We start from the raw sequence: 13,582 nt of genomic DNA on the forward strand, positions 1-13,582 counted from the left end.
GGCACTCACGAGGATAAACGTTAAGTGACTTCTCATATAGAGACTCTGGCAGCTCATGTGTGTGTGTGTGTGTGTGTGTGTGTGTGTGTGTGTGTGGTTGCATTTTGCCACAGAGAACCCACTTACATGGTGCCAGAGCTGAGTGTTACTGTTCTTTCCTGACTGGCTTCACCACTGACCCCTCCAAGTCAGTCATGCTTCACCTGAAAATGGGACTAAACAGTTCCCCACCAGCATCGAGGTAGGAACAGAAGTTTTAGGGATCTTTTTAGACTTTATGATGTATCAAGAATCATTTTGTTTTCTTTCACAGTCTAGTATTTTCCCCAAGGAGCTAGAAATTGGGAACTGCAGTTTCCTTTGACATACATACACAACTGAGCGCAAAACAACAACAACAACAAACGACTCCAAAACAAAAGTCCATGAAAGGAAACAATCAACAAAACTAAAAGGCAACCAACAGAATGGGAAAAGATATTTGCAAATGGCATATCGGACAAAGGGCTAGTATCCAAAATCTATAAAGAACTCACCAAACTCCACACCCAAAAAACAAATAATCCAGTGAAGAAATGGGCAGAAAACATGAATAGACACTTCTCTAAAGAAGACATCCATATGGCCAACAGGCACATGAAACGATGCTCAACGTCACTCCTCATCAGGGAAATACAAATCAAAACCACACTCAGATACTACCTCACGCCAGTCAGAGTGGCTAAAATGAACAAATCAGGAGACTATAGATGCTGGCGAGGATGTGGAGAAATGGGAACTCTCTTGCACTGTTGGTGGGAATGAAAACTGGTGCAGCTGCTCTGGAAAACACTGTGGAGGTTCCTCAAAACTTAAAAATAGATCTACCCTATGACCCAGCAATAGCACTACTAGGAATTTACCCACGGGATACAGGAGTGCTGATGCATAGGGGCACTTATACCCCAATGTTTATAGCAGCACTTTGAACAATAGCCAAATTATGGAAAGAACCTAAATGTCCATCAACTGATGAATGGATAAAGAAATTGTGGTTTACATACACAATGGAATACTACTTGGTATTGAGAAAGAATGAAATATGGCCTTTTGTAGCAACGTGGATGGAACTGGAGAGTGTTATGCTAAGTGAAATAAGTCATACAGAGAAAGACAGATACCATATATTTTCACTCTTATGTGGATCCTGAGAACTTAACAGAAGACCTGGGGGAGGGGAAGGGAAAAAAGGTTAGAGAGGGAGGGAGGCAAACCATAAGAGACTCTTAAAAACTGAGAATAAACTGAGGGTTGATGGGGGGTGGGAGGGAGGGGAAAGTGGGTGATGGGCATTGAGGAGGGCACCAGTTGAGATGAGCACTGGGTGTTGTATGGAAACCAATTTGACAATAAATTTCATATTAAAAACAACAACAACAACAAACAACTCCAAAACAAAAGTCCATGAAAGACAAAAAAAAAAAAAAAAGGCAGTAAAATCACATGAAAATGAGCCACACAGGCCCATATCTTTAAGAAATGTCTATTCTATAATTGCAGCAAATCTGGAAAGACACAATATCCGATTTGGGGACAATGAGGATAAGGATGATTACATTCTTAATATAAATAATGGAAATCACATATCTTCGAATCCTGAGGGATCAGTTACCAGATGCTTTGTTTCCATTCTGGAGATAAAGACAAACGGGCGTAACGAGGCTAGTGTTTTTCTACCCAGGTCCTGTGGACTATTGGCAATTGACCTGGGGTACACACCCATATGTCTCCATTTGACTTTCCACAGCAAGTACTAGTTCTTGGAGTCCTCTTGTGTCATCTGCACACTGACTGGCACATTCGTAGAGAACAGCAAGCAGAGGGGTGAAACCTCTGGGAGTTTCCACGATGTGACAATGACATGCTCACAGCATACATTTCAGAATCCACGTGCTATGAAGTTTCTCCTGCTCTGTCACAAAAAAATGTGACCAGTCGGATGACATGGCTGCCAGTGTCCTTAACCATCATGGTGATAAAAGTCTGAAGATAAAATTACTGATTCCAGTAGTCGAGCATGCATTGACTCATGTATGAGCACTTTAATTTGTCCCATTCCAATGATAGGGGCAGTGCAAGGAGGTACATCCTATTCTATAAAATTCAAGCTGTTTCTGGTACTCAGTAAGCACTCGGGAGCACAGCTCAATACCAGGGATTGCAATGCTGACCGATGCTCTGTTTTGATTGAAAGATCCTTTCATGGTCAAAGGTATGCAGACAGACATGTCCAAATGAATCCTTAAGTACGGCTACCTTCAACCTATCCCTATGAAGAAGTACCCACCAATGATCTCTTTTTTCTGCCTAGCAAATATAAATATCTAGTGTCTCTAGGTTTCTGAATGACAGGGAATGCAACTCTTCATTTTGATGGCTAGAGCTAAGCAGGGGGGGTTTGTTTTTGTTTTTGAACCACTGAATTACACAAAATAGAAACACTGGGACTTCAGCATTTTTGGCTATCGGACACATTTCTAAATGGGCACACTGCTGTATACTAAACAACAGAATGCAAACCAACAGACTAAAGTGACCTCCAACAGTGTGCATTTTTTTTTCTTCTTCAAGTACATTAAGACAAATTCAATAAAGCAGAGTAACATCTGAGATGGAACTTATTGGAGAGAAACATAACAGAAACAGGCGCTCTCACCACAGCTGACCTTGGCTTCAGCTCAAGCAAGGAATGTCCTCCAGAGCCATTGACATGCTCCTACAACTCCCTGCCCTTGTGATCAATTCAACTGAAACGTCTTGAGATAAACACCTGCCAGGAAACACAGCTGCGTCTTTTCCCTTTTTGACTTGCACAAAGTTTATCACATATGCGGGTCATATGATAATTTCATAATGACATGAAATTTGCATGAAAGGATAAAAAATATTGTTCCATCTTTATATACACCTTTCCTCCAGAAAGATTCATAAATACTGCCTGAAGATAAATTAAACTTTGGCATGGAATATAATTTATGAAAATTACAAACTACTTGAATTGATTTCACCAAAAAAGACATTAAATCTTGATGACTAGAAAACTTCTTCAGAGAAATGAAATGTGATGTTTAAATAGAATTAAAGCAGCAATATAAATTTTCAAAAATATTTTAAGAGTAAAGCATATCACTCATGTAGGTTATTAATTACGTAAATGCCTTATAATCATAAAAATGCTTTTAATCACTTATATCATAGCTTCTGCTAGAGCAGTAAAACATGACAGATGAAGGAAGAAATATGATTCCTCTTGAGAAGAGAAAATATGACATATTTTGTTACTTTTTTTTCTTTTAGCTGGTGTGCTTTTAGTGACTGCTTTTGTCAGAGTTAAAAGTTGCAAAAACCCAATGTAAGGAAAGAGGTAAGAAATACCCATTGATTGCTGATGACATTTCATTACTAGTAGTAAAGCTATGTAGTGTGAGCGTTGGCTAAAAAATGAATAAGGAAAGAAAATTAAATCTGGGTTGACTAGCACATTTTGGGACTTATTTATATCAGTGTTCTAAGCATCTGAACTTCAAGTTTTATACAAGAGCGGCTTCTTAGCTTTGATATTTTACAATAAACCTAATATTTACAGCTACATTTTGTACTTTAAAGCTTTACAAGCCCTGTTCCACCTACTTTCAAAAAGTCATTTCTAAATTATAGCAAAGAGGCTAACGTTTCCTACCTGGATTCATGTGGCTAAAGTCTCTTCCTGTCTTTGTCTCTCGGTCTCTTTTTCTTACACATACACAGAGGCACACACACATAGCTCTTTGCAAAGTAATGTCATCCCACAATTTATTTTTCAATTCCCATCATCTAACAAGGTACCTGACCTGTTTTCAGTGCTCAGCGACTATTTATGGAATGAATGAAGGAACGAATGAATGAGTGGACTCAATAAGTGACATTTGAGGCTTTCCTGTCCTTGATGTCAGGACAGGCGATCAGTTCGGATGAATAACCTATCTAGAGGCTGATTGTGAGTCTCAAGAGGGACTGACCAGTGGTGAGATGTCAGCTCGGGAACCAGGCCTGCTTTCCTGTGCAAGTGTAAGGCAACCACCTTCATGAGGTTGTTTCAGGGAGTATCAAAGAAGCCCGTGGTAAACAATAGTCCCTTCCCCCACCATAAGCCTGACGACACATCCCTCTGAGATGCTGTAACATGTTTCACTGCATAGTTATCAACAGTAATCAGGAGTCACGTATCACTAGGAAGGGGGAAGGGTGGCTCACGGACTTAGAGACAACATCTACTGAAGTGTAAATAGCTGATATAGTATTTTTCTCTGAGTAGATTTTGACCGTAAGAATGAAAAACAATAGGATTCCTCAGACACCTGAAGATAATATGCACAAGGAAGAAAGATACAAAGAGTCTGAAACCACCTCAAAATTTGCTAAGGGGTGGCATAATCTCTTATTTCTGTGGCTCATGAAGCTAGAAAAGAAGGATTTATAAAATCACATTTACAGTTATGAGTGCTTTAGGATATATTATAATCATTCCTTAGGTCTGAAGCGAAATCGTAATTTTCCTTGGGCCTGGTCATGCAGAGATCTTGGAGGGTTTTAGCACAGAGGGGCCTCAAAATGTCTCTTACCTACAAAGAGCTGGCTGTTCAGCTGCAATCGGAAGTGGCCCTCCTCTGATGTCTCCCTGGTCATCCTTGGGAGGCTGTCCACCTGGAGTGAAGTCTCCTTGAGGTTCCTTTCAGCCCGGACGTAATGCCATTGGTTGTCATTCAGAAGAGAAGGAGAGTGAACTATGAGCTCTACAGGGCCATTCCCAACGTCAATGGCAAAAGTGATCTCAGACGGAGCTGAAACCAACAAGAGAAATAGGTAGAAAGTTGAGGGGAGTCGTCAGTGAATGGACGGCACACAACCTGAATGAATGGTATAAATGACTATGCGTCAGTATGAGGTGAAGAGGCCTCCAGCTGAAATCTCTACGACATCGAACTTAGTGTTAATAGTAAAAACTTCCAAATACTAAGTCCCAAGCTCTTTCTTTGGCCCAGTTGGTACTCACTGTGAGAATTCGGCCAATAGGATAGGGGCTAGGGACAGAAATGCCAATCTGATAAACATTCATTGGAACCAAGGCTTTGGGTTTTCTGGGTCTATTTTGGCTTCAACTATGCCCTTCATGGATATCTGTAGATACTGGATTCGTGAGCCAGCTACATTCCCGCTGGGAGAAGGTTGACACCCTTGGAGGTCTAGTGTTCTCTATGTTATTTCATTCATACATGTGATTATAATCATTCAGGCTAATCTTATGACTTTTTTTTTAAGGAGACTCAGAAAGTTTGAGTGCTTTTTTCAAGGACGTGTCATTGCAAGTAGTGGTGCCTGGGATCAAACACAGGCCCCCATCTACCTCCCATGACCCTTTCTGCCCTTTGATAAAGTTCTGCATCTCACACATGCCAGGGGTCAGTCAGTCAGGGGTAATAACACCTATGATAATGATGATGATGGTGGGGATGATGGTGGTGGTTTGGCCACATAGCCATTGAGCAAGAGAGAAAAAAAGAGAAGTAGCAGGAGTACAACAGGTACAATGAACTCTGCTGAGTGCCATGCTAAGCACTACCCAAAGATTCTGTCATTTGAATCTTTCAAAGAAATCCCTGTGAGAAAGGCATCATTTTTATTCCCATTTTACGAATGAGAAAACTGAAGTTCAGAGAAGTACAACACAGTACAAAGAAGCTAACTCCAACAGTAGAATTCTTCTCCATTTTTCTCTAGTGAGTAGGTCTTTTCATATTTTCCATTACTACATAAGAATTTTCTAAATTTGAAGGATGTGGAGAGGCAAATTATAAATTGATGTCAATAAGAAGACAGTCCCCTTTAAGTCACTGAAGCCTGCCTAGGCAGGACCTTTCCTTCCTTCTCAGCACCTTGGTTGGCCTCTTCTACATTATACCTAAAGCAGGACATGGGTATATATTTGACAAAGTCATCAATTTCCAGATCTGAGTAATCAGGTAATCCCAAAGGTCCAACAACCATCGCAGACTACTTCCTCCTCAGCCTTTAAACCCAGAGAATGAGCCTCATTATAAGAAGCCCCCAGTAGGTAGAATTTGCAAGTAACCGAGGATTGAACTGTTTTGCATTCTGGTCAGTGTGGACCTTGACCTAAAGGGGAGGCAGTAAGGTAGAGGACTTAAAATGGGATTTGACAGCATGGACTCTGGAACCACCATGACTTAAGGCACGTTTTCGATCTTGTCACACCTCAATTTTCCCATTTGAAAAATGGGAATAAAAACAGTACCACATTGTCAGGTTGTTTATGAATTAACCTTGACGAAGTTCACAGGACCTCGCCTGGCACACGAGACATACTCAAAGTGATAGCTATGGCTATTATAGCAGTGGCATGGCTCAACAACTCAGCTAAATGCCTCGGCTCATAAACCCAGACAGAATTGAAGAGAACAAATTGGGTTCAGCAATTAAAAGATTAAATAAGAGTGAAGTTGGCCCTTTGAGCCATTTCCTGTTTCTTATTCAGGCCACAGATGCTACCTCACAGCCCTGTATATCTTGAGATCAAATAAACACTAACTGAGAGATAACTGGGTCCTCAATTTATTTCTCTTTACAGAAAACAGGTAAAGATTGGTGAGAATTGGAGAGGAAAAATGTTAAAGATTTTTCTAAAAGACTTCCTGCAAAGCTGGTTTGTGGATATTAAGTTCTACGTGGACAGCACATCTTTGCAGAGCTCTTGTTCTACTGCTGTGTCTGCCGTCACCCCGTGACCCCCCCTTCCTTGTTAGGCTTCCTGTCTGGGCTTATCCCTGCTCCAACATTGGTCCTTCTGTTGTATAATGATCTGTTTATGGTCTGTCTCCCCAACTAGTCCACAAACTGTAGATGAACACCTGGTTTATTGGACACCTACCACCTGGGCTTGTATATAGGGAGCTCTCATCCAACTAAAGGTTCATTCATTAAAATGTTACACCATATATATTCAATGCAGTTTTGTAAGTTTCTTTTTTTTTTTTTTTTTGGTTTATACGCAGGTATTAACTTCCTTGGAATTTTTAAAAATTATTATTATTTAGGGGCGCCTGGGTGGCGCAGTCGGTTAAGTGTCCGACTTCAGCCAGGTCACGATCTCGCGGTCCGTGGGTTCGAGCCCCGCGTCAGGCTCTGGGCTGATGGCTCAGAGCCTGGAGCCTGTTTCCGATTCTGTGTCTCCCTCTCTGTCTGCCCCTCCCCCGTTCATGCTCTGTCTCTCTCTGTCCCAAAAATAAATAAACGTTGAAAAAAAATTATTATTATTTAATTTTATTTAGGTCAGTATTTAGGACCTACTTTGTTCACCCATTCCCCCTAGAACTGGGGTCGGGGTGGGGGGAAATCAGTAATGCAATAATCACAGCTAATTGTTTATTGAGTGCTTACCATGAGCCAGACACTCTGCTAAGCATTTTCCATGAATGAACTCCTTAATATTTTAAGCCTCACTCTAGTCTTATGAGACAGGTAACATATTACCCCTGAGGGAATGAGCTGACAAGTTGTCCTAACCCAGATGGGGCAGAGTCAAGAATTAAATCCAGATGATGTGTCCCTGGAGTTCATTTTTTAACCTACTCTTCCTATGGAAAAAAAAATATATATTTGTCTTCCAAACCTATTCAGTGGGGGGAGGAGGGGTCAAAACCTAGAATATATAACATAAGTGCCTGAATACATCTGAACAAGAATAATCTAAGTAAATGAGTGATACTTCCAACACTGACTAGTGACTCTGAGGAGGGCACCAGAAGCAAACGTAAGCCCGCTGTTATTTGTTGGAAGGATGGACATCACCCGATGGTCCTAGATGGGAAAACCAGATGCCCTGTGTCAGCCTTATCTCCCGCATGAATTTACCCCCTGGACTTCCCTTCTCCTTCCTGTCTCACCAATATCTTCCCTCATCATTTGCTCACCTTTTGGTTGAAGACAAAGCCAAAGTAGCACTCAGCATTCAATGAGTTTTTACCCAGTCAGGCCTTGTGCTAGGCCTTGAGAATGTACAGATGAATGAAATCCAATGAGCTCACAAAGTACTTTCTTTTTATTTTAATTTTTATTTATTTATTTTGAGAGAGAGAAAGAGTTCATGCATGAGTGGGGGAGGGGCAGAGAGAGACAGAGAGGAAGAGAGAGAGAATCAAAGAAGGGACATGTTAAGTGGAGGAAAGTGCATAAGTGCAAGAGAGTATCTACCTAGTATTTCTAGAAGATGAGAAGAAAACTTTTAAGGAGAGTCTCCTGTATAAAGTTCTTCCTTCCTTGAACCCCATGTTGGTGTACTCAGCCCCCACCCCATGTGGGGCATGAGAGAGATCCGAGGGACCATTTATGGACAAAGAAGTCACCTCTCTGACCTTCCACGCATACATTGATAAAATGAAAAACATGAACTAGATGAAATATCATTAAACATTTTTGGAGACATGATCTGATAGAAACTCTAGGAAAAAAACACATACCCTTTGCATAAAATTTCAAGGAATTCCTGAATGTCTTCTGTCTCAAATCACAAAGAAAATTCTATTTTCTCTTGAGTCTTAACATTCTTGGGCATTGAGGAAGTGTTGCAAAGCAGAATAAGGAACAGAGAGGTACATTGACTCTGGATTCTGACTCTTAGCAGCAGTGTGACTCGGGTTACTAACCAGGGTCACCTTCCTCATCTGCATATTGGAGTAAGAGTTGAACAATGAAAATCATAGCGCAGTATCTTGATCATCAACAGGAGTGTTTGAGAGCAAAATAAGTAATAAATGTAAAATTTTTAGTACAGTGTCTATTCAGAGAAGACACTCAATAATTTAGTCTGATTATATTATATTATATTATATCATATCATATAAATGTATAAATCTAATTACTATTAATATTAATTTTACCATTCTCTGAAGATCTGAGGATTCCATCTTCAAATTCTCATCCCATTTGGTAATCTCTTTGGTAATATTCTTGATATGATACCACTAAACATCACAACTCAAGTCTCTTTCTCTCTTCCCCCCGATATACATATATATATATATATATATATATATATATATATATACACACACACATATATATATTACATATCTATATGGATGTATGTCATGTATACATATTTTATCCACATATATCACATATATATCTCCATATATATACACACACACACACACACACACACACACACACACACACATATATACATATATATTTCCATACAGATAACATATATGAAATATGTATATCTCACTCACTTTTTCCATGGGCTTGAAGGCCAACAGAATACGCCACCCCAAAATATGCTACTTTAAAATCAGGTTGATTTTGAATGAAGGCAACTGAGAAGAAGCAGAGACAAGGAAAAACTCCTTGCTCTCCTCCTGTGTATGTAAGGCAGGTCATAAATTGACAAAGATGTCCTTCCTTTCCTCTCTACCAGGACAAAAGTTAATTGCTTGGAGACAACTGTAGACTCTGTCAGCCTACCAAACATCTCTGCATAACAAACTTTACTAACTAGTCTTAATCTCTGCTTTTCGAAACCTAAAACTGCCTTCTTTTGTCCGATTATCTCTCCATAAATGTATTATTCCCTGTTGAACATGCTATATAATAAGCTGTAGTTCTTTTTTTTTCTATAATTTTTTGATTTTATTTATTTATATGAGAGAGACAGAGACGGTGCAAGTGGGGGCAGGGACAGAGAGAGAGGGAGAGAGAATCCCAAGCAACTCTGCACTGCTAGTGCAGAGCCGAATGCAGGGCTTGAACTCATGAAACTGCGAGATCATGACTTGAACTGAAATCAAGAGTTGCAAGCTTAAATGACTGAGCCCCTCAGGCACCCCAGTAAGCTGCAGTTCTAAGCTACCGCTTTGAGTTACTCATTTTTCTCTATATAACTCCCGTGAACACACGATGTGCGCTTGTCAATAAACTTTCGTTTGTTTTCTCTTGTCACTCTTTTATTACAGGGGTCTCAACCAAGAACTGAAAAGTTAAGAAGGAAATTATTTTTCCTCCTTTATAGTCTTTAGGGAAAGCTAGTCCCCCTTCCAGGTGTAAAGGTGGGCCCTAGAAAAACCACTCGGCAATCTTTCCTTTCATGGCCAGAGGCATTGGTCATAGGGGGTCAAGTGAGTTGCCTATCAGCAGGATTGTGTGGATAGCTGGCAAAGAAGTGATTTCCCACCAGTTGAAATGTAGCCCTCCCGTGAGGGTGCAGTAGCTTTAGACTGAGGGAGATATTCACAAGTCAGTGCAAGAAGAGAAATAAATTAAACCACAGGTAACATTATTAAACTGATGAATCCAACCAGAAATAAAGTGCCCCACCAATTCTGGACTTAGTCGCATGTTTCAGTACCAGTGAATTCTCATCCTTGTATCTGCCAGTTCAGATCAAGTTTTCTTTTTTCTTTTTCTTTTTATGTTTTTTTTACATTTTTTTTTCAACGTTTATTTATTTTTGGGACAGAGAGAGACAGAGCATGAACAGGGGAGGGGCAGAGAGAGAGGGAGACACAGAATCGGAAACAGGCTCCAGGCTCTGAGCCATCAGCCCAGAGCCTGATGCGGGGCTTGAACCCACGGACCGCGAGATAGTGACCTGGTTGAAGTCGGACGCTTAACCGACTGAGCCACCCAGGCGCCCCTCTTTTTCTTTTTTTTAAGTTTATTTATTTATTTTGAGAGAGAGAACATGAATGGGGGAGGTGCAGAGAGAGGGAGAAACAGAATCCCAAGCAGGCTCTGCACCTTCAACACAGAGCCTGGCATGGGACTTGAACTCACAAACCGTTGAGATCATGACCTGAGCTGAGATCAAGAGTCCGATGCTTAACCAACTGAACCACCCAGGCGCCCCTGAGTTTTCTTTTAATTGCAGCCAAATATGTCTGATTTGCATATGGGTGTCATAAACCCCATTTTGCACAAGTAACCACTAAAGGGGTGACAGACATGCTCACAATTAAACAGAGTAATGGCAGTTTGAATCCACATGGGGTTCCAAGCAGTATGGCCCCCTCGACTCTCAACAGCCATTTCTTTCTGCTCTTCCTCACCTACTCCAAAATATTGATTTCCACGGGCACAGCCATTGTGAGATAATGGCCAAAACAGCTGATTCTTTTTCTTAGTCTCATTTGAAATAGATGCACTAATAAGACTTGAGGACATTGTAAAATGTCTTGCTTCTTTTAGACTACGGACTAATGTCAACACTACAAAATTCACAGGTGTTAGCTGGAAGTGCCCCAGAAAGAAATGGATTGAAAATTTCACAGACATTTCTTGTTCCCTGTCGAACAACATGGATTTATCAACTTTGGAAGCTTCTGTTCAGATAGTTATAGAGGAACACTCCTTGGGGATGGAAGAGAAATCTATTCTGAGCCACTTCATGTGTTTAAAGACCATTTCCTTTATAAGTAGCTGATCTGTAGAAGTATCTTGTCATGAACCCCTTAGGGTGAACATTCTATCTGCAGAAAAGGTATAGGATGAGTGCAGCTATTAACAAGAAATGCAAGATTCCTTTCAATATTTTTCCTTTAAAAATTTTTTTTAACATTTATTCATTTTTAAGAGTGAGAGAGACAGAGCGAGCATGAATGGGGGAGGGGCAGAGACACAGACACACACACAGAATCTGAAGCAGGCTCCAGGCTCTGAGCTGTCAGCACAGAGCCCAACGCGGGGCTTGAACTCATGGACTGTGAAATCATGACCTGAGCTGAAGTTAGACGCTTAACCAACAGAGCCACCCAGGCGCCCCCAATTTTTTTTCCTTTTAAATAATAACAATAAAATAAAATAAAATATTCTGAAAATCATTAAGTCTTGTACTTTAAAATTTTTATATAAAATCTTGTTTCCAAAACATATATGCTCTTCAACCTGGTGAAAAAGTGTACAGCAAACAATCATGTCAATAGATTTTAAAATTTTCACCAAATTTAATACCACCTGCATTTCAACATTTCTATACAACCCAAAGGACAAAATACAGTACCAGAAAGTACAAACAAATTGGACACTGAAATGTAATTAACACTAAATCATTGCTCATTACCTTGTGATAATATGCCATGACATTTGCTGCTGCTTTAATGAATCAAAAGGCCTCGGGGTCTGATTTTTACTAAATTTACATTGAGGTTATTATATCCATATTATGCAATGGTTGGCACTCAACTCCACATTTTCAGAGCCTGGCCAAGTTAGATATGAGAGATCTTCTTTCACATTAAAGCCACAAGAGCTTCCTCCCATTAATAGTCTAAATTGTTGGAGTAAAAGGAGGTTAAAACTACCAATTAAGAAGATCTCTTTCCTTGTACGTATTGTGCTATAACTGCAAAAGAAACACTTAGCTGCTTGGTGATTTGAAAGGACTGGTGCAAACACCTCAGTCATCTCTTCCAGCTAGCGCTTGTACTCTTTTCCTAAAGCTCTGAAATTTCCAAGCTTCTGTTGCTAAGACATTACTTTCAAGGGTATTTCATGCAGTCAGATCATTATTCGAATATGGGTCAGTTGCCTTAATCAAATACAGAAAGCATCCATTTAGACACAGATAAATGAGGGGCGACTGGGTGGCTCAGTCGGTTAAGTGTCCAGCTTCAGCTCAGGTTATGATCTTGCGGTTTGTGAGTTTGAGCCCCATGTGGGGCTTTGTGCTGACAGCTCAGACCCTGGAGCCTGCATCAGATTCTGTGTCTCCCTCTCTCTCTGCCCCTCCCCCGCTTGTGCTCTCTCTCTCTCTCTCTCCCTCTCTCTCAAAAATAAATAAACATTAAAAAAAAATTCAGACACAGAAAAATGAGGCATCTAATGACAAGTGCAAGTTACAGTCATGGGCATAACAAGAGCAAGATGATGGGAACAGCCCATTCTTTTAGAAGAAGTAAGTTGGGGGGGGGCAGTCACTGAGTATAGAAAATTGGAAAACCAGCAAAAGCAACCAAAAACAGCAATTCTAAAGAATCTCAGGGGAAAAAAAAACATTCCTCCTCCAAAAAAAACCTTTTCTTGGTCTAAGTTCTAACAAATGCTGATGTTAGTATGAATTTTTTAATAATGTATATGTAAGCTTCAAATAGCACATTTTATTACTTACCACTTAATAAATATTATATTCAAGAGGGAAGTTAATGCAGAGAACTCCAGATATACCTTTGGCTCCTGAACATGCAGACTTAAACATATGTGCTTAGTCTTAAAAGTAAGAATTCAGCTTCTCATTTCTCATTTTTACAATTATCGTGCGATCATTGTTTAACTCAAAACTACTGTTAGAAGACACAAATACACACTATCACAGGCCTTGTGGACGCAAACTGCACCCAGGAGAGCTTGAGCAACAACAAACCTTTAGGAACTCTATGAGATTTTACCAAATAGAATAGTGATCTGTGATGGATTTTCCAGGCAAAATTTTTAGTGGATTTTTTTAATGATTGCAGAGATATCTAAAAGCTGTTAGAATTGATTCTGAAGAAAA

General features: G+C 40.1%; 1 protein-coding gene across 5 annotated transcripts in view; it reads right to left on the reverse strand.

The window, feature by feature from the left end:
* Positions 1-13,582, reverse strand: part of CNTNAP5 (contactin associated protein family member 5) — an 805,732-nt gene that overhangs the window by 130,224 nt on the left and 661,926 nt on the right. For all 5 annotated transcript variants that reach the window (XM_011285200.4, XM_011285199.4, XM_045033599.1 and 2 more), the window contains one exon: positions 4,641-4,859. In XM_011285200.4, coding sequence (XP_011283502.3) covers positions 4,641-4,859 — 219 coding nt within the window. The remainder of the gene's footprint in view (positions 1-4,640; positions 4,860-13,582) is intronic.

Source organism: Felis catus, chromosome C1 (genome assembly GCF_018350175.1).
Source record: "Felis catus isolate Fca126 chromosome C1, F.catus_Fca126_mat1.0, whole genome shotgun sequence".
NCBI classification, from domain to species: domain Eukaryota; kingdom Metazoa; phylum Chordata; class Mammalia; order Carnivora; family Felidae; genus Felis; species Felis catus.